This window comes from Oncorhynchus clarkii, chromosome 12, assembly GCF_045791955.1.
Source record: "Oncorhynchus clarkii lewisi isolate Uvic-CL-2024 chromosome 12, UVic_Ocla_1.0, whole genome shotgun sequence".
Classification (NCBI taxonomy): domain Eukaryota; kingdom Metazoa; phylum Chordata; class Actinopteri; order Salmoniformes; family Salmonidae; genus Oncorhynchus; species Oncorhynchus clarkii.
The window spans coordinates 55596354-55618853 of NC_092158.1; the positions used below are offsets into that span (position 1 = coordinate 55596354).

General features: G+C 45.6%; 1 protein-coding gene across 17 annotated transcripts in view; it reads right to left on the minus strand.

Moving 5' to 3' along the window:
* Positions 1–22500, minus strand: part of LOC139420827 (transcription factor COE1-A) — a 147636-nt gene that overhangs the window by 3756 nt on the left and 121380 nt on the right. For 3 of the 17 annotated variants that reach the window (XM_071171152.1, XM_071171151.1, XM_071171155.1), the window contains exons 11-16: positions 15999–16087; positions 4768–4833; positions 3766–3991; positions 3465–3644; positions 1010–1204; positions 746–814 (exon numbers count right to left, since the gene is read on the minus strand). In XM_071171152.1, the coding sequence (XP_071027253.1) occupies positions 747–814; positions 1010–1204; positions 3465–3644; positions 3766–3991; positions 4768–4833; positions 15999–16087 (824 nt within the window). In that variant the 3' untranslated portion in view covers position 746. The remainder of the gene's footprint in view (positions 1–745; positions 815–1009; positions 1205–3464; positions 3645–3765; positions 3992–4767; positions 4834–15998; positions 16088–22500) is intronic. The other 14 variants (XM_071171160.1, XM_071171159.1, XM_071171164.1 and 11 more) reach the window with 6 other exon arrangements.

Below are 22500 nucleotides of genomic sequence, written 5' to 3' on the forward strand. Positions count from 1 at the left end.
TACACTCCACTACACTACACTACACTACACTACAGGCTGTTGAAGCAATGAGGTTGTACTCCTGGTGTCTCAGCTCCTGGTAGGCTGGTGGATCTCTTATCATAGCATAACACTACGTACGCTATGGTTAAACAGATCTTCTCCAACACAATCCTCCTGTACTGATTATCCACTCATGGCTTGGATGGTTTATTTAATAAACAAAAGGTTCATGTAAATGGTGAGATATCCATTCGCATTGTGTTACAGTAAGGTTGTTGCTCGATGCTTGCAGCCCTGCAGGACCCTATGGGTCTCCGCAACTAATGTTGCGCTCGGGAAGATACTTCCTGTATCTATGTATGAGGTCTGTTGAAGACAGCAGTGTGTCCTGTCGGCTCTGTATTCCCACACCCACACAGCTACATCCTGCCCTGCCCTCTCCCCAAACATCCTTACCCTTTCTCCCCATTCACACACAGGAAGCTAGGGACAACCACAAAAACATTCAAGCCAAATAAAAAAGGACAAACTTGTGAGTAATATGCCGACTCTGCCAAATGCCCTTGGATAAACAAAAGCACAGAGCAAAATGCATCCTCTCTCTCCTCAACATATACAGCTGCAGTATGAGGATGGTTAATGTTCATGTAATGGGTGAATGGATGGGTAGATGGATGGATGGAGGAGTGGATGGATAGATGGATGGTTAATGAGATAGAGGAGTAGAGGGGTGGATGGGTGCATGCAAGAGAGAGTAACATACTTCAGGAGAAGGCCAGGCCCTGCAGCGAGCTGGCTGTGGAGTACTTGCTAGAGTCCACAAAAGACTGATCTGAGGGAGGGAGTGCAAAGAAAGAGGGGAAGATAGGGAAGGAGAGGAGAGGGGAGGAGAGAAAGAGAAAACAATGTGTTAGAGGATGGGAGGAGGAGGAATGACAGGGGATATTGGGGACGGAGAGGTTGGTTAGAGAGCGTCACGGACTGGCCCGGAAAGAACACAATGTCTCCGACTGGGTGAGGGGCTCACCTTGGAGACCGTTGCCATTGGTGCTGGTGCAGGTGGGCGGGGGTGAGGTCTGGGGTCGCACCACGGGAGCGAAGGCGCTCTTCTGCTTGACGGCCGACACCATGTTGGCAGGGGAGAAGGAAAAGATCCCGGAAGAGCTGCTACAGTTAGAGGGCAGGCTGGTGGAGGACGCCATGTTGGGGCTGGAGGGAACGACTGAAGGGATGGGGGGAGGGAGGGAGAGAGGGAGAGAGAGATGGGGGAGGGGGAGGAGAGAGGAAAGGGAGATGGAGAGAGAAAGAGAGAGACAGACAGACAAAGATAGAGAGAGAAGGGGCATAGCAAGAGGTTAATTTCACCATGTGGGATTTAGAACTTATCGAGTACACAAGAGAGAATACAACTCCATAAGTATGCGAGAGAGTCTCAAATGAGAGGAATTTATATTCAAGTTCATTCTAACAAATTAATAGCTATCGATCAAGTATTTTCCCAATCCACCTAGCAGTGGTCTCCTAGGCAGTTAACAATTCAATGTTAGCACACTTAGACAACCATTTGAATTCAACATTCATTGCTCTTTAATGTTTTTCCTACTGGTTACACTTCATTGGAAGTGATTCTTGTTATTGCACCATTTAAATAGGTTTATAGCTCCATCCAAGCAGAACCTTGTAACAATGGCACAATCCATTTATCAAGTCCTAACTAATCAATTAATGAAAATTGGAAGCACAGAGCCCAGGCTTGTGGATTGATTGGAAGTGTCTAATGGAGTCAGCCAACCTTTTAAAATACTTGTTAACATCCTGGGGACCAAAGTGGTGAAATTGAATTGTTACCCCTCCAATTAGTTTATTGATTTAATTAACAGTCTTTAATTCTGTGGCCGGCCTAGAAAGGAGCTGTGATACGGCCAGTCAGGCGTTGCAAACAGGCAATACCACAGTGGCTCTCAATCTAATTTCAGGGCAATCCGATGGAAGGACACACATTGCTAAGGAGAGAGGCCGGCAGTCCTCCACAAGCCAGAACATTCCAGCATGGTTTCACCTCCTAACTATTGAGTGCTCTTAGTCTCATATAGCTAGTCGATATCGCAGTGTTGATTCCTCTCCCTGAAAGAAATCTGTGGGTGTCGGTTCTTAGATCCATGCCAAACTGTCCTCAAACACAAGCCTTTGCAACTGGCACCCACCCTCCCTCCTCCCACTATCGTTAGACCCCCCCCAAAAAACAATCACCCATTTCTCTTTCTGCCTCTCTCTCTAACCCTCTCCCTCTGTGTTTTCCTAATTGGAAAAGGGTAGTCAATTAAGAATTAGCAGAAGAACAACAACAGTGTGGAAGTATGGCTGTCAGATGAAAGAGGATTAGAGGATAGGACTGGTTTTAAAGAGTTGTTCAAGACAGGCTCCATTGCTGGGAGACTGCCAGGCAGAAAGCCCCATAGGGAAATAGCCATAGATCTGAAGGCTTCACTGTCACACGCACCGCTGTCTCATAAACAAACAAATGGGGAAAGAAAACTCCCACTCCTCTCATCACTCCTCAAAGACTAGAACTCTGTATAGTAATGTGCAGCCCCTTAGGCAGGCCACTGGACTACAGACCAGAACCCATACTGTACAGCTCTTCAGACAGACCACTGGACTACAGACCAGAACCCATACTGTACAGCTCTTCAGACAGACCACTGGACTACAGACCAGAACCCATACTGTACAGCTCTTCAGACAGACCACTGGACTACAGACCAGAACCCATACTGTACAGCTCTTCAGACAGACCACTGGACTACAGACCAGAACCCATACTGTACAGCTCTTCAGACAGACCACTGGACTACAGACCAGAACCCATACTGTACAGCTCTTCAGACAGACCACTGGACTACAGACCAGAACCCATACTGTACAGCTCTTCAGACAGACCACTGGACTACAGACCAGAACCCATACTGTACAGCTCTTCAGACAGACCACTGGACTACAGACCAGAACCCATACTGTACAGCTCTTCAGACAGACCACTGGACTACAGACCAGAACCCATACTGTACAGCTCTTCAGACAGACCACTGGACTACAGACCAGAACCCATACTGTACAGCTCTTCAGACAGACCACTGGACTACAGACCAGAACCCATACTGTACAGCTCTTCAGACAGACACACACACCACTGGATTAAATTAGAGTCACCGGAAGGAATGGGGGTTTCATGCATTTACAGCAGCAGTCAGGTCAATAGGGGGAGCTCTGCTGTGAATTGTGGATGATAATGTGGGTGAGCTGAGTGTGTGTGGGTGAGTGTGAGAGCTGGGTGTGGGTGGGTCGGCTGACTGGATGGATGGAGGTGGGTGAAGGCGGCTGTGAGCTGGGTGTGGGTGGGTCGGCTGACTGGATGGATGGAGGTGGGTGAAGGCGGCTGTGAGCTGGGTGTGGGTGAGTAGAAGAGCTAGAGTGGGACTCACTGGCATAGGGCGAGTTGGCAGCGCTGCCGTTGAGGAAGCTGGGGGATCCTCCCAGGTTGGACATGACAGTGTTGCCGTAGCCGTTCATGCTGGTGGTCACAGAGCTGTAGTTAGTCTGCTGGGGGGTGGAGCTGGGCACATAGCCATGTGGAGACACGCTGCTCGTGTTCCGACTGAAACCTACACAGACAGACCGACAGAGACAGAACAAAGACAGATCAGTCACCTTGTTCAACCAAAGAAAGACGTAAAAATGTAACTTCACAGATAACTTCACAGTGACTACATTGCTTTCAGTTACCGGTTTCTATGACGATAGCGCCACACCCGTATCGACCCGCCCCCTCACCCTGATTGGCTCCCTGGGAGGACTCGGACACATTGACGGCCAGCTGGCCAGGGAAGGAGTTGACCCCCATCATGCCTGCGTGGACGGAGCTATTGCCCAGGCCGCTCAGTTGGTTGTGGTTCCTGGGAACATTGTAGAGAGCCTCTGCTATGTCCGCCGCCCGCTTCAGAATAATCTCCTGCCACAGGAGAACACAGTTAGACGAGCGTTCACATATACTGGTAGAGGAGCGCTGACAAATAGAACCGTAGCTTTCATGTGAACAACATTGCTATCAGTTAAAGTAGCATTCACATGAACAACATTGGTATGAGTTAAAGTAGAATTCACATGAACAACATTGGTATGAGTTAAAGTAGAATTCACATGAACAACATTGCTATCAGTTAAAGTAGAATTCACATGAACAACATTGCTATCAGTTAAAGTAGCATTCACATGAACAACATTGCTATCAGTTAAAGTAGCATTCACATTAACAACATTGCTATCAGTTAAAGTAGCATTCACATGAACAACACTGGTGACAGTTAAAGGACTGCTAACATTAACAACACCAATTCAAGCAGTGTTCACATTAGTACCACTGTAACGGTGCCGTACCTGTGAGCATTAGTCAACACGTCATTTCCCCCATATATTACCGTTACAGCCCTCCCCTCGTCTAGACAGGATGACTCTAAGTAGCTTACAAATGACTTCCTGTATGTTTAATGTGTAATCACTATTTTCACAAAGTGGCAATATATTAGTAATAGTGGGAATAATTAATGTGGACATGTCTTGTAAGTATTTGATGAATATTTGATCAGGCATGTTATTAACCACCGGAGATGAATTAATAATGGTGAATAACTGGCGTCAACGCGGATGCAGGTGATGTGGCAGGATGTGGAGGGGACAGAGGGAGAGCAGACCTGAGAGTGAGGTGGCGTTTGTCTGTCTGAACCTCACCTGGTTGTTGTGGGGCATCCCATACAAAGCCTCCACAAGGTCTGCTGCCCTCTTCAGAATCACCTCCTGTAGACAGATAGAGAGTGGGAGAGGGAGAGAAAGAGAGAGAGAGAGAGAGAGAGAGAGAGAGAGAGAGGGGGAAAGGAAAGAGGAAGAGAAAGAAAGACAGAGGGAAAGAAAGAATTGGAGAGAGAGAGAGAGAGAGTGGGACAGGGAGAGGGAGAGAGAGAGAGTGGGACAGGGAGAGAGAGAGAGAGAGAGTGGGACAGAGAGAGAGAGAGAGAGAGGGACACAGAGAGAGAGAGAGAGAGAGAGCGAGGGAGAGAGTGGGAGAGAGAGCGAGAGAGAGTGGGACAGGGAGAGGGAGAGAGAGAGAGTGGGACAGGGAGAGAGAGAGAGAGAGTGGGACAGGGAGAGAGAGAGAGAGAGTGGGACAGGGAGAGAGAGAGAGAGAGTGGGACAGGGAGAGAGAGAGAGTGTGACAGGGAGAGAGAGAGAGAGAGAGAGAGAGGGACAGAGAGAGAGAGAGAGAGAGAGAGAGAGGGGAAAGGAAAGAGGAAGAGAAAGAAAGACAGAGGGAAAGAAAGAATTGGAGAGAGAGCGAGAGGGGGAGAAAGAAAGAAAGGGTAAGAGAGAGAGAGAGAGAGAGAGGGTGAGTTGGTGTAGAAATACATTTTTGTTCAGCCATAAGCATTGAAAGACCTCAGATTTGTGGTTGTGTCATCTACTGTAAAACCTTCAACTTTCACCTCTGTCCTGGCTCTTCTACAGTGCAACATGCAATTTGGTCTTTTCCTGGAATACCTTGAACAATTCCTTTTAGTGAGTACCATAGCCAACCACCTAACACAATTCAAGACTAACACATGGTACAATGCTGTACAGAGAAGCCTGTTCAATTGTTCAGATTATGACAGAGAGAGAGAGAGAGAGACAGAGAGAGAGAGAGAGAGAGAGAGAGAGAGAGAGAGAGAGAGAGAGAGAGAGAGAGAGAGAGAGAGAGAGAGAGAGAGAGAGAGAGAGACAGAGAGAGAGAGAGAGAGAGAGAGAGAGAGAGAGAGAGAGAGAGAGAGAGAGAGAGAATAGCACCAGTATTGCGCTCCCTCTACATCTGTTTTCTATTGGAGAAAGACAATGCAATCTGTGTGTAAAGGTCACTAAGCACTTCTTCATACACTATTCATTGGTGTTGGGATTTTATTTTATTTTAGCAAAGACACTTCTTTCTCAGAACACATTTCCATGGCAATTAGACAACAGTCGTCAACACAAAGGCATTTTTGTTAACGAGAAACAATTCTTCAAGTGAATCATTCCCTCGTTTCATCCAGGGGGTGGGGGGAGTATCCTGAGCCAAGCTATGCCAACTGTGTGAAATATTGCTGTATGTATCCTGTTGGCTGTTGTTTCTCATAAGCACTAGACTCCCTCCTCTCCAACTCATCAAACGCTTTACGGCTGCCTAGGGAACTTCACTCTTATCTCCAATCTAAGACGCAGCCCCCCAGGGACACCAACAACAATAATTGCATTCATTTCTCTGTCATTTCGACTTGTTTTGTTAAATAAGTTGTTTTTCTTGTTGTCTTAAAAGCATATTATGTGTTGTCAAGTTTTTTTTATTTTTGAATTAAAAAATGATTTCCTAAAGGAAGCGTTGTTTTTTTTTTAACGTGTCTTATGCGTTCTGACATGCCAGGTCCAGAAAAGATAGAAATTCAGACCACTCTGACTGCCTGAAAATCACATTAAGGCTTTGCTATAGACTCATTTCCTTTAGGCTACCCTAGATCCTAATATTTTTTGTGTACAATTATTCTCAGATATACACGCTCAGTTACAGAACTTCTACTTACAACTGCGAATTCAGACATGCAGTACCAGACAAAAGTTTGGACACACCTACTCATTCAAGGGTTTTCTTTATTTTTTAGAATATTTTCTACATTGTAGAATAAAAGAGAAGACATCGCAACTATGAAAAACGCTTATGTTTAACTATGTTTAACACTTTTTGGGGGGTTCCTACATGATGCCATGTGTGTTATTTCATTAGTTGTGATGTCATCTCTTTTATTCTACAATGCAGAAAATAATACATATATAGAAACTGCTGCTTAACTGGTGTTAAACAATGGAAAGGTGAAACCAAAGACAACAACTGTCAATTATATGGCCAATATACCACGGCTAAGGAAGGACTGTTCTTTCGCGTGACGCAATGTGGAGTGCCTGGATACAGCCCCTAGCCGTGGTATATTAGCCATATACCACAACCCCCCGAGGTGCGTTATTAGAGTCGTAAAAATAAATATTTTGTCATACCCGTGGTATACGGTCTGATATACCACGGCTGTCGGCCAATCAGCATTCAGGGTTCGAACCACTCAGTTGATAATATGACATTATAATGCATAGAAGCGCCCATATTAACTGTACAGAAACACCACTCTACCCTAATCAGATGAATCTGTTTTCATCTTTACATTCATCCTTTTCTCCTTCCTATGCCCCCCCCCCCCCCCCCCCCTTCCCCCTGTTTAAGCAGACACCTGTGTGTGAAGGGTCCTTTTTAAAAGTTAATGTGCTGGGCCCACAGCGTGAGGCTGCGGAGCGACAAGCAGAAAATTGCTCTCCCGTTCCCGGTGTTAACCTCTGCTGTGAACACGCCCTGCAGCATGTGTGTGTAGGCGTGTGGGTGAAGCTGTGTAGGCGTGTGTGTCTGTCTGTGTGTGAATGTGTGTGTGTGTGCAGCGCTGGAACATATTGCCTCTCAAACCCGGGGACCATACAGACAGAACATGATGAGGAGGTCAGGAAAGCAATAAGGAGTTTTAGTGCGCTGTCCAAGGTGCTAAATTCACTCAATTATGGCAGCGCTGCCACTGTGTTAACCTCTCATTACTGGCTCAGTGGGCCGGGGGAGGACTGGGGGAGGGAAGAGAGACCACTCCACACTGCGCCCGCCTCCCAGCCTCCCACAGCCCCAGAGAGATGGAGGGATGGAGAGACACGGGGGTCCGGGGAGAATATAGAGAGAATATGGAGAGAGTACAGAGAGATGGAGGAGAGTGTTTTTCTTTGGTCTTGTCGTCTCTCTGTGTGGCTCCAGCCCCTGGCCCCAGAGAGCTATGGAGGGACATGTGGGACAAGGGAAGCCTTCCATCAGATGGAGATGAGAGAGACGAGGGGAAACTCAGATCACACACATTACTTGGTGAACACAAACACCAAGGATAAATCACAGAGGACGCAGGCTGAGACACAAACACCGCACACACCTCGCTCCTGAGCTGTTCCCCTCTCCTCATGACCCCCGGAACTTTTCTCTATCCTCCAACACGCTCTGCTCTCTCTGTCTAAACCCTAACCTCTCCATCTCATCCTGTCTCCGCCGTGATCAATATATATATATATATATATATACGCATGATACGACAGACAGACAGACAGACAGACAGACAGACAGACAGACAGACAGACAGACAGACAGACAGATAGATAGATAGATAGATAGATAGATAGATAGATAGATAGATAGATAGATAGATAGATAGATAGATAGATAGTGACATCAGCATGATCAGCATGATCCATTGGCCTGGTTTGTGTAACCCGAATCCATTTCCTCCTGGGTTACAGTAAACGCAGGCGCCCAGCGATAAACAGGAAAGCAACCCGATCCTCCGGCTGGTCAGCACCATCATTAACCGAACATGGACTCCTGTCTTGCTGCTTCACAAACCCAGAACACACTTCATATAAAATAGCTAAGGTTCTACGGCTCTCACTCTTTATACTACAGTCTGTTTATGACTAGATGTACTTACTAGAATTATTTATTTCACCATTGTTCTTCACACTAAACTGTAGTAACAATACTGTGTGTGTGTGTGTGTGTGATCCATGTGCTAGCTGACTGTCTTCCTGCAATAGGACCACTCTCTCTCTCTAGATGACCACGCGACACTCTCTCTTTCTCTTTCTCTTTCTCTTTCCCTGTCTCTCTCTCTCTCTCTCTCTCTCTCTCTCTCTCTCTCTCTCTCTCTCTCTCTCTCTCTCTCTCTCTGTCTCTCTCTCTCTCTCTCTCTCTCTCTCTCTCTCTCTCTCTCTCTCTCTCTCTCTCTCTCTCTCTCTCTCTCTCTCTCTCTCTCAGGAGGAAGTGCCTGCGCTCTATCAGACAGGCTTTTACTGGGTAAATGATGATAGCTCCTAATGTGATCACCATACATTAGGGAGAGGAAATGGTGGGAAAGAAACACTTGGGTCATATCTAGATGTAAAGGCAACACGCAAAGAACACATTCACACGCAAGCCAGGCCAGCAAATACATGACACATTTATCCCTGAGCGTGTTCATTTGCAATTGTATCATCTCCTAATGTTCTACCAGAGCCATAATACAAGCAGGGTCAGAGTCGTTCGTCTTGAACAGAGAGACCAAAATGATGATGTCATCCTCTCGCTGCCCAGCCCCTGCTCCCCCTGCTCCCACGGAACCCTAACTCCTCTCTCTAATGCAGCAGGCTGCTGGGACTTCGTTTACGATAGTAGTTGGTGAGACGACACAGTATGATGTCATCTCTGCGTGACTCAATGACCACTGGAGAAATGTCCAATATTGTATATTGGGGCAGCAGGTAGCTTAGTGGCTCGAGTGTTGGACCAGTCACCGAAAGGTTGCTGGATCGAATCTCTGAGTTGACAAGATACAAATCTGTCGCTCTGCCCCTGAACAAGGCAGTTAACCCACTGTTCCCCAGTAGGCCATCATTGTAAATAAGAATGTGTTCTCAACTGACTTTCCTAGTTAAATATAAAATACTAAAGGTTGATATTGTATCTTCACTGTATGACTAATATTGTACAGCACATTCCCTGTACCATCTCAGTCCATAGAAATAAGTTGTTCTACTCTGGTATCAGCCCTCAAGCCCATCCAGTCATGACAAGTGGAACACCATAAAACATTGACTTCCACAAGCTTCAGTAGCTCTCAGCAACCTACGGCAGATAGATACGTCTCACAATCAACGACTTTCCTACAGTTTGTTTTGAGCCCGCCTTGGAGAGGAAGAGAGAGAGAGAGAGAGAGAGAGAGAGAGAGAGAAGGAAATAGGAAGAGAGAGAGGGGCTTTTGTGTGGCTACTGCTATGACTGGTCTCACAGTGTGTTCGGTTCATCTATGCTACCTTGCCGTGTGGAATACAGACAGTTAGCTTTTTTTCGCGCAAACGAACGCCGTGTATACTGTATACACGTATATCTGATACGCAGGGCGAGCTACGGAACAAACAACAACAACATGTTGAGGGGACGGATGGAGGTTGTTGCTGGGGAATAGTTCATTCCTGGCGGCCCCAGATTGTCCTTGTTGAACGCATGCCAAGGGGGGTCAGTCTAAAGGCAGCCTCTGTCTTCTCTGTAGTGGTGTGAATGTTCACTGAACAATTAGAGCTTCTGCTTTCCCGTCCTAATCCCTTCACACGGCCCACTACTCCGTCTGTCCCTGCCCGCCTGTCTGTCTGTCTGTCGCTCCCCACCCATGTGCTCCCGTTGGGCAGCCAGGCGACCTGGCTCTATATGTGCACTCGACACACACACACACACACACACACACACACACACACACACACACACACACACACACACACACGCGCTTGCTCCCAATCACTCCCTCCCTGTTCACCTAGGCTAGAAAATCTGCTGTGACGATCCAAATGAATGTCAATGATATCCACTGGAGCTTGTCTATTATCGGTTCCAGTCTGATCCCAGGCCTGATGTGTTATCAACTCAGACCATTCTTCTAGACTGGATAGAGGGATGTTGTCACTTCTTCAATTGTTTTCTTTCTTTCTCTCTCTCTCTTTCTCGCTCTCTTACTCTCTCTCTCTCACTCTCTCTCCCTCTCTCTTACTCTCTCTCTTTTTCTATTTCTACCTTTCTCTCATTCTCCCTCTCTCTCCCCTCCGCTCCCTCTCTTTCCCTCCTCCACCCTGGGAGATTGAGTTCAGCAGTTGAAAGGAGTGCCGTCAACAGACAGTTATTACCTCAATAAAGGAGGAGATCGATAGGGCAGAGATGAGCAGCCAAGCTGGTGATATCAGCAGAGAGGAGAGGAGGGGGAGGCCACTGTGCCAGTCAGCCAGCCAGAGAGGCTGCTGGGAAAGAAATGACCTACACACTTCCCGTTGGCCGCCCATGTCCAAACACTTCACAAGACGTTACAGTAAAGACGTCAAATGCGTGGGGGATGATTACCCCACCCCACCCCAACCCCTTCTTATGCCCACACACATAATCGTGGTATCACACACGGTCACACTATCACAAACACTGGTGTGTCTTCCCCTTTACTGTGACTCAATTACTCTTAGCGGAACAATAATACAGTCCAGGGAGCGGAGGCTTCGATCGGCTGCCCCGCTGGAGGGCAAGCTGCCGACTGCACCATGATGGATCACCTCTGGCTGCCTGCACACTTAAACAGCCCCCCCCCCCCCCCCTCCCCCACACACGCATATGCACACACGCACACCGCGCACACAGACACCCGCGCTCTCACGCACCCATAGATTGCTGTCCCATACATTGTAAACCTTGGAGTGTTGAGCCTGCGGATAACAATGTGAGAAGGGAGATGTGACTGTCTGTACGTGCATGGGAGATATTGGAGACAGCGTGCTAGAGACAGAGGAATGAAGGACAGGCAACGCGTTCTTGTATCCTGTGAGCCTATTGTTTCAGAATGCCCATTTATAGTCCAGGACCTGTGTATCTTTTGCACACGTGCGCGTGCCTGTGTGCACATGCATAAACACACAGACACACGTTTAGCTTGACATCCCTAGGGTTGTATGGCACCTGCTCAGGCTAATACAAGGTATAAGAAGAGTGGATGTTTTCCTCCATGAGGCCTCCCTCTCTCTCTCTCTCAGGGGACAGGGTTGTTTTTCTCAACTGTTAGGAGGATGTTGAGGGAGGGAGCGAAGGGGGCATGTGGGTGACAGAGGACCTCATGACCTGACTATAACCCACTCAGCTCAACGCTGATGGCCTACAGCAGGGGTCCATAATTACATTCAGCCGTGGGCCGATTTTTCCTTTGGCGGATTGTCGGGGGGGGGGGGGGGGGGGGGGCGGGGGGGGGGACATAATTATAAATCATTTTTACACTGGAAATTGACCGCAAGAATCCCGAACAGATAGATATAGTATAAGAAAAAAAACGTAATTATTTCAAACCTTGATTACATTTGGCCGATGCCTCTCTATTAATGCATGGGAATACTTGGGAACACATTTCTGAATTAAAATAATTTTACAGTCTTTTATGTCTTACAACTAAAATAATCAACCCCCCCTAAAAAAGTTCAATTTAAAAAAAAATCTCAGAGAACTCGGGGGGGGGGCAAATAAAATCACCCGCAGGCCGAATTTAGCCCCTTGGGCTGCCTATTGGAGAACCCTGGTGTACAGTCTCAAAAGGCTTTAAAGTAATGGATTGGATATTGCTTACTAAGTAGCACACTCTCCATCTGAATCACACACAGTCAGTAGCGACATGACCTTATCCAAATGAGGTCCTCCTCATCTCAGACACTAAGCCCTTGACAATCCAGTCTCATCAAGATATGGCTACTGAACGCCAGATTTGACAGTACTTGCTTCTGGCCTGGACCAAGAGAATGTCGAGCATTCTAAAATACTCTTGGAGGCGCCGGCTCTGCCTTGCTGAGCAGGACTAGACAGCAGAGCCGACAGCACCAACTGGCTGCGTCACCATCAACACCTATAGAGGTTTATCAGATCTGTCCTCCCCAGGCCAGCTGCAGCCAGGCTGTGTAGTGGGGGTGGTATAGGGGACGGCGGGGTGGTCAGTACTAACACAGATAACCACATCAGAGGAGGGGGGGGGGGGAGTACGGGGGTCGAAAAGAAGGTGAGTCACTGGCCCATCTGCCCTCTGACTCATCCTTTCCAGGAAGTAGAACACTCCCACTGCCTGATGACATCATCACATCATCAACACCGGTCAGTCATTGGGTATGACATAATTTCCTGCTAGATGTCTCCTCTCACTGATTAACACGTTGTGTGAGAATGTATTTCAAATGTGACGTACTGGAACTCCGTGCTGATTTTTCTCACTTCAATCAAAAAAAAGAGGTCAGCAAAGGCAGTGAAAATGACCGTGTCAATCTCCATGTCCACGTGTCCGATTTTTTACAAATCAAACCAGCCTCATTGGGCATGACAGTGCACTGGTCTGCATCTAATGGGGATAAAAGTGCTGGGAGTGTGAGTGAGTGGAAGGCATTCGGTATGGAGCGATGGCTACAATAGCTGTCTGTTTGCCTATTACACGGCTGGTGCTGCTCTACATGTGAGGTTAATGTGAACTAATGACGTGTGCAGTGTGTGTGTGTGTGTGTGTGTGTGTGTGTGTGTGTGTGTTTGTGTGTGTGTGTGTGTGTGTGTGTGTGTGTGTGGAAAGCCGTTTTAACATATATTAATATTATTTTGTAATATAATTTTTTATAAACATTATTTTGTTTTATATCAATAATTAGAATTTCTATATAAAAAATGGAATCATCGATATCAAAATATCAATATAACATGTTTTATATAATTGTTCGAAATATATCGATAATTCCATTTTTTATATCAAAAACGTGAATTTTCAATATCTATTTTCTATATCAATAATGATCTAATTATGCATATATTAGCATATGTTTAGCATTATTAATAGTCTTCGCATTTTGTTGCCTTAAAATTGATTTTAAAATGGATTCGATGTTTTTAAAATTCTACTAATGTACTAATTCTACTATTACACAATTCTAAAGTGAACAAAAAATGATAGAACATTTCCCAAATGAATAAAAAATACAAAACAAAAAGGCTGCCAAAGGTGCTTTCGCCAAGTATTAACTGTGGGGTGTGAAGACATACGCAATCAATACATTTTCCTTTCTTATTTCATTTCTTATTTGGGGGACGGCAGGTAGCCTAGTGGGTTGCTGGATCGGATCCCCAAGCTGACAAGGTAAAAATCTGTTGTTCTGTCCCTGAACAAGGCAGTTAACCCACTGTTCCCTGGTAGGCTGTAATTGTAAATAAGAATTTGTTCTTAACTGACTTGCCGTGTTAAATAAAGGTCAAATGTAAATTAATTTGGAAAATGTTCAATAACTTTTATTTTCCTGAAGGTATTCTAGCTACTAAAGTAATGAGGAGAGTAGTGTCCTTCACTACACACCAGAGCCCAGGTTGGATTGCCAATGGAGCTGCTGTAGTCTTAAGGCACAGTGTCAAACTCATTTCATGGAGGGCTGAGTGTCTGTGGGTTTTCACTCCACCCTTGTACTTGATTGAGGAATTAAGGTCACCAGTTAGTAAGGAACTCCCCTCACCTGGTCGTCTTAATTGAAAGGAAAAAACAAAAACCAGCAGAAACTAGACCCTCGGTGGAATGAGTTTGACACCCCTGTATTACGTTCTGCTTCAGTTCGGCTGGAACTGCTGGTTGTCCTCTGGTTTTCCTTTCAATTAAGCCAGAGACAACCAGGTGAGGGGAGTTCTGAACTGAACGAGATAAAACCAGCAATAGGACTGTTTGAGACGCCGAAAGAAATCTGTCATTCATTTTGCATGTTTTGCACAGGATATCGTAGTCGCACAATTTGACATCTAACTAAGATGCTGGGTGCAGTATTTCTCAAGTGAACAAAATGTGCATGAAAACGATTCGTCTCTCGCTGAAGGACAACAAACACTTAATTTTAGAATCCTTACTGTTGACCAAACACCGACAAAGGGCCGTAGACTTCAACTCGCCTAAAGAAAAAAAACATTGGTGCACCAACTGCTGGGAAAAAACACCTTCCCGAAGGCCAAAACGAACAGAAACGTCGTCAGCGTATATGCACAAACTTTTTCCTGCGTTTTTAGAGCGTGTGGAGCGTGTGTGAGCTAGGAGACTGGGCTAGAAGTCTGAGCCTACTCTAGGTACAGTACAGGAGCGGGGCGAGGAGCGAGGTGGAGTGGGGCACACAGCCATACTGCTCCTAATTACCTTCCTCTTACTCTATTAAGTGCTGTTGTTCCAGCAGGGCTCCAGGGTATGAGGCACAGAAAACAAGATAAAGTGCTGTATATTTATTACTCCCAAAGGATCAATTTACACCCTGCTTTTCTGTGGCTCGCAGAGCGCAACATGCACACACGCAAGTTATACACTCGTCCAAGTACGCACACACATAGCGTGCACACATGAACACACACACACACGCACGCACGCACGCACGCACACACACACACACACACACACACACACACACACACACACACACACACACACACACACACACACACACACACACACACACACACACACACACACACACACACACACACACACACACACACACATTGCTGGTGAAGGAGTGTAAAGGAGTGTGGTGCTTTGCTTTTGCACCACTTTTAGGCCATGCTAACTGTAACAGAAAATGGTGTGCACTTCCACAGCAGTGATGTCAACTGCCCTTGGACTAAGCGCGTTCGCCCGGCGACACGTGAGATCGTTAACACGTGCAGGAGTCTGTGTGTCGTCGATGACATCAGAGATGACAAGGACTCCACCGCTGCCGAGACGCGAGTCTGTTCCCTTTGATGTCACAGAAAAGTGTGCGTCGCTGGAAGCGCTTCAGTGAGAAACGACGCCGATCCAAACAGCTGGTGAACACACAGGGTCGTGACCCTGCCCACCCAACAGGCAGTACAGTACAGTATGCTCAGGTTCAGATGCATCTGCACTCTGCAGGAGCACCGTACTGGAGAGGACCTGATCTTTGCCTGCGTAGATAGAACTGACACATCTTTGTATAAAAAGATAAACGATCCTTTAGTCCTAATTGTTTACACATGTATTTCCACTCAACAGTCTTTTTTGCTTCACTGATGAAACAAATATCGTATCTAGAACATTATATAGGATCTTGATGCAAGTGAAAGACAAAACAAGATAGAGCCGCTGACTCAAATCATTTGAGAGTGGTATTGGTAGAATATTTTAAAATCAAACTACTTTTTGATTTTCTAACAAAACATGCTTAAACGTGTAGAAATATAGACATGGAGGGGTGTGGACTGATTGGACAGTTAGGGTACAGGCTGTGGACTGATTGGATAGTAAAGGTGCAGGTCGTGTAACTGGTACCTTTGGAAGGCGTTCTGGATCTCCAGGGTGTCGGGGGATGACCTTCTGCAGCCGCTGAAAGCCGTAGTCGATGGTGGGCTCATTCAGAGCTGAGGACACACACACACACACACACACACACACACACACACACACACACACACACACACACACACACACAGGAGCACAGGGTTACAATACTGTAACATCATCTTAGAACAATTTGAGCATACGATCACAATATCATCCCCAAATGGCCTTGAGTTCACTCTTCGTACAGTATTCATCGTGCCGTTCTTTGTACATTTCCAGGACATTTCGGAAGTTGTGTCCCCAGTGGAAGTACAAGGTAGCAGAAAAGTGACTGCCCTGAATACATCAGTAAAACACACGCATCAAGGAACCAGACAGGTACCAAGGCACTTTCCAGCCTGTGATTTGCTTCAAAGTGAGATTTTTCATTAGTTTAAGCAACAATCTTGAGATAAAACAGAGCTAGCGTGAAGTAGAGTGAAGGGGATTTAAATATATGATCGTGGCTAATGGAAGTCCTTTTTACATTCCCATGAAGCTAGATTGCGTGTATTTATAAAAGTGAGTGTAAAAAGCACATACGGTATGGTAATCTGGGGATTTTAAAGGACATTTACTTTTTTACGTTTAGCATTGCAATTACTGGCATAAACCCTTTATCCTGTCAGAAGAGAGAGAGAGATGTAAAAGCCTGTCAGTCAGTGAGGGGAGCGAGGCTAGAGGCATATTTACATGCCTGCTGACAGCCAGCCAGGCGACTAGCGATAGAGGAACCGGAATGGCGGAGCGGAGTGGGGGCAGGGGGAGACAAGATGGCTGCCCAGCCCCAGAGCATTGTTTTATGGAGTTCTATCTGCCCTAAATGGAGCCTTTAAGAGCTCTGTGAGACTCAACAACAGCACAGACTTAGAAAAGGATTTGATGTGACAAAAAGTACCTCAGGTTCAACTTCTGAGAGGAAAAATGTCCGACCTGAAGGCTGATTTCACCCAACAGAAAACAAGTGTTGAGGATACTCACTTCAGAATTATTTTGGATAATTATTCCCATGGACAGGCATAGTTTAGGTTCAAAATATAAGTGAATAACAGGGTTAGACTATTCCTGTTGCTAGAATAATCTCACCTCTGAAGCTGAACAGTTTGCACATTATCACTGACACAAATGCTCATTTATTCTGAAAAGGATCAAATCATGTCTGTGGCAAAGAACGTTTTTACCGCAGGGACTGAACCCACATCACCAATGACAATTCCCAATTTTCTAACAAAGAGCAGAATAAAAGCTAGATATTCCAGCAGGAATCTGATACTGTCTGCACAGCCGAACGCCCACCAACACCAGCCATCCCTAAACCCCGTTCCCAAGCCCCGGCCTCCACAGTCTGTGGATGTGAGGCTTTCTCTTCCTGTTATCATAACCTCCCGGGCCTTTGTCAAGACGCCTGCAGCATTTTGACACTGGAACAATGACCCTTTCTTCTGCTGGGTCTGGGGGGAGAGGGGTCTGGCTGAGTATATGCTGTGATGTCTGGTGCTCTCTAGGAGACCCACACACAATATCTCTGTGACTCACCACATTCACGGATATACTATCTATATGCACACAATCATGCAGGGACGCAGGCATGCGCACACGCACGCACACACACACACACAGATGGAGAAAATGGAGTGGTGGGAAAAGAGGAAGAGAAAAAGAGTGTTTGGCATGGTGTAAGGGTATGGATAAAGGAGATATTAGAAGGGTGTAAGGGTATGGATAAAGGAGATATTAGAAGGGTGTAAGGGTATGGATAAAGGAGATATTAGAAGGGTGTAAGGGTATGGATAAAGGAGATATTAGAAGGGTGTAAGGGTATGGATAAAGGAGATATTAGAAGGGTGTAAGGGTATGGATAAAGGAGATATTAGAAGGGTGTAAGGGTATGGATAAAGGAGATATTAGAAGGGTGTAAGGGTATGGATAAAGGAGATATTAGAAGGGTGTAAGGGTATGGATAAAGGAGATATTAGAAGGGTGTAAGGGTATGGATAAAGGAGATATTAGAAGGGTATGAGGGTATGGATAAAGGATATATTAGAAGGGTATGAGGGTATGGATAAAGGAGATATTAGAAGGGTGTAAGGGTATGGATAAAGGAGATATTAGAAGGGTGTAAGGGTATGGATAAAGGAGATATTAGAAGGGTATGAGGGTATGGATAAAGGATATATTTGAAGGGTGTGAGGGTATGGATAAAGGAGATATTAGAAGGGTATGAGGGTATGGATAGAGGAGATAATAGAAGGGTGTGAGGGTATGGATAGAGGAGATATTAGAAGGGTGTGAGGGTATGGATAGAGATATTAGAAGGGTGTAAGGGTATGGATAAAGGAGATATTAGAAGGGTGTAAGGGTATGGATAAAGGAGATATTAGAAGGGTGTAAGGGTATGGATAAAGGAGATATTAGAAGGGTATGAGGGTATGGATAAAGGATATATTAGAAGGGTATGAGGGTATGGATAAAGGAGATATTAGAAGGGTGTAAGGGTATGGATAAAGGAGATATTAGAAGGGTGTAAGGGTATGGATAAAGGAGATATTAGAAGGGTGTAAGGGTATGGATAAAGGAGATATTAGAAGGGTGTAAGGGTATGGATAAAGGAGATATTAGAAGGGTATGAGGGTATGGATAAAGGATATATTAGAAGGGTATGAGGGTATGGATAGAGGAGATATTAGAAGGGTGTAAGGGTATGGATAAAGGAGATATTAGAAGGGTGTAAGGGTATGGATAAAGGAGATATTAGAAGGGTGTAAGGGTATGGATAGAGGAGATATTAGAAGGGTATGAGGGTATGGATAAAGGATATATTTGAAGGGTGTGAGGGTATGGATAAAGGAGATATTAGAAGGGTATGAGGGTATGGATAGAGGAGATAATAGAAGGGTGTGAGGGTATGGATAGAGGAGATATTAGAAGGGTGTGAGGGTATGGATAGACGAGATATTAGAAGGGTGTTTGAGGTGTGTGATGCTAGGTGCTTTCCATGGAGTGTTCCAGTAAATGTCCGTTACAGCTTAGTGTATTATGTTCCATAATTGGTATGTCTGTGGTGAGCTCACACACACCAGTCAATTTGTCTCAGAATGGTCAAAAAGACCCATTAAAAAGCATGTGTCCAAATCTGTACAGAGAATGGCATCCACATATACTGACAGATAATAACTACTGTATGTGTTTGTAATGTAATCGTGACCGGTAGCTCGTAAAAAAAAAAAAGGACCACCAACATCAAAACACTCCCATATACAGTGCATATAGAGGTATAGAGAACACACACACACACACACACAAAGAGTGGCACCAGGTAACATGGCACCACACGGGCCCACTATAACAACAACCATCCTGGAGTTAAAACAGAGCTCTGTGTCTCATTCACATATCATACTCTGACTGTGCCTATTGTTTCTCTTCTTACCCTCCTTCAATCCCTACAAGCACATATTACATTTAACATAATGACTCTTTGAGCCAACAATGCTTCAATTGTTCATCAAAAGGCGAATTAAAGGAGTGTGTGTCTGTGCATAGTGGCAGGTCGCCTGGAATGGGTAGGTGAGTAGCCCAAATACAGTGTAGAGGAGAAAAGAAGACCCCCTCCTCTCTCTCTCTCTCTCTCTCTCTCTCTCGGCAGGGACTGATCTAATTGATTTAGCCACGACAGTCTCCACATTATTATTTAAAGGAGAAGAATTCAATTAATATTCAGATGAAGAGTTGTGTTAGGGAGATGACGGGTGTAGCAAGGAGTCATGTAAGGGGAGGAGGAGGATGGGCCCTGCTGAAGCTTAGGAATTGAATATGGATGAGGAGGTGAGGGAGGGACGGCAAGGTTGAGGAATGGTGTAGGGAGGATGAGGGAGGTTGGCGGTTGATGAGGCCAGGGAGCGAGGCGGGGGAGGGGGCCAGGGCTGGCGGTAAGGGCAGGCCGCTGCCTGTAAGGTCTCCATTAACAGGCTGATATGGAGATGGATGGGCTCTGCTCTGCGTGTCAACACGGCCACGCAGTTGTGGATGTCAGACGCTGTTTACTCCCCCTTATTGCTATCGATTTCCACATTGGGCACAATCTTTGCACCAGGAGAGCGGATAATATTCACTTACTGGGAGGTAAGAGGGCAGGGAAAGGGGGGAGAGGAGAGGAAGGGAGACACTTGGAGCTCGATGAATGAACATGAGGGGCGAAGTGCTCCCGTAGCAATATCCCCATGACAAAATGAAATGTTTTGTGGTGATTCATTTTGAGCTCAACATAAAAAAAAACATGATTTCCCCTCACTGTTGATGCCAGCCCCCGAAAGCTGAGAAAAACCTCCCAAGCACCCAAGAATAATCGGTTACAAAATATGTTTGTCTTGTCTTTGGAAAGAACTAACCTTTCCTCCACTTACACCACTGAGAAATCATACTGAACACACACATTTAAATCTGTGTGGGAAGGGGGGCCAAGTCAAGGTAGTATGCCAAGAAGGAAACATATTCTAGGGGACGTGAGCCTTTAAAATGTGCACATATGTTCCCATTCATATGAATGGAGTGGAGAGGTGGTCAAAAGCTGACAGTGATTCTAACCAAACATCCATTGTGTGTGCCCGGATACACTGTTTATGTAAAAATGACTCTCCGGTTCCATTACACCAGGCCTATTCTCTGCCCTGCACTGTTTTCAATGAATGATTCCACTTGATAAGCATTGACAACAAAAGTATGTGTCGCAATTTATAATCATAGTCCAGTCATAGGGGACCGAGTGGCGTGTCACTACAGACCCGGGTTTGATCCCGGCTGTATCACAACCGGCTGTGATCGGGAGTCCCAGAGGGCGGCGCACAATTGCCCCAGAGTCGTCCGGGTTAGGGGAGGAATTGGCCGGGTTTGGTCGTCATTGTAAATAACAATTTGTTCTTAACTGACTTGCCTCGTTAAATAAAGATGAAATAAAACATAGACAATTGCAGTCAAAAGCTCCAGTTATATTCGGCGTTGCTAATCTGTCTCGTTATAAAAAATGATTTCAAAACGGTTACAAAAGCAATCGTGTTCAGGGAAAAACAACCAACACCACCTTATCAGGAAACACCCTGCCATCTTGTCTTCAGAAACAGACCGTTTATAGACAGACACACAACACTATAGATATCATATTAGTGAAACAAGACCACATAAACATGTTGAGAATGGAGAAGTGAGTTTGGGTGGCCATCCGTCCTCCTGTACCTCTGCCGCCTGGCGCTCTCTGCATGTGCAACAACTCAAACCACACAGAGAGTATTTATAGTGCGGGAGAATTCCCTCCTTTAACTGTTTTATTGTTTTCCACTTATTAATACCACATGTGTTGACTTGGGGAAGAGATGCTGGTTTATGTTACTCCATGGGCTGCATTAGCTCGTGGTTTTACACCAGAAATAACACACAGGGCAGCTCGGGTTTGCACCGAATCAACCCCTAAAATGTCATTGGTGGAATTACTGACCAGAAAATGTATTGTAGTCATAATAGAGAAATGAAAGTGACCCAATATGAACAGGAGTTTGACCTTGGAGTCTACTTAATGTTTGACCTTGGAGAATTAGAGCACCCTATTATATTAAGGGTGGCAGGGTAGCCCAGTGGTTAGAGTGTTGGGACTAGTAACCGCAAGGTTGCAAGTTCGAATCCCTGGTAAAAATCTCTTGCTCTACCCCTGAACAAAGCAATCAACCCACTGTTCCTAGGCCGTCATTGAAAATAAGAATTTGTTCTTAACTGACTAGTTAAATAAAGGTAAAAATACAATTAGGGCCAGAATGCAACATGGCATTGCTACTTCTTAGTAACCCTACTCGACCACTGTCAGAGAACGACACATTACCAGGTTACCGTTACAGTTGACCACAACAAAAAAAACTTTAGCAAAAAGGAGGTCTTCAGGAGAATTGTCCAAGATTAGGCCCCTGGTTGTCAACACTGGATTTTCAACAGTCTACTAGTGTATAAAGCCTCTCTAGCCATGGAATCATAGGGACAGGCGTTCTGACAGTGCTCCCCCAAAGAAGATCGGATCCAAACGACTAAAACTAAACAGCAATAAATAAATGAACACACCCCCCCCCCCCCCCCCCTCTCCCCCCTCTCCCCCTGCTCAAACCACTATGTGAAGGATTCCTTGCAATCACACAGATCAATGCTCATTGAAATTTCATGAGGGCAGATCCAGGCCTCATCATATTTCACAATAATGACCTGGAGAAGAGGTTGATGTGGGGAGGAGTGGAGGGGGTAAGGAGTGGGGTCAGACCCCCCCCCCCCCCCCCCCCCATAAAAAAATGTGTCAGTGTAAAGCACGGTGTGGGGAGTGGGAGGGAGCCTAAATCACTATTAGAGCAGTGTTCCACATAGGCCTGGATATCTACATATATACTTACATATATACCTATATATATATATATACAGTACA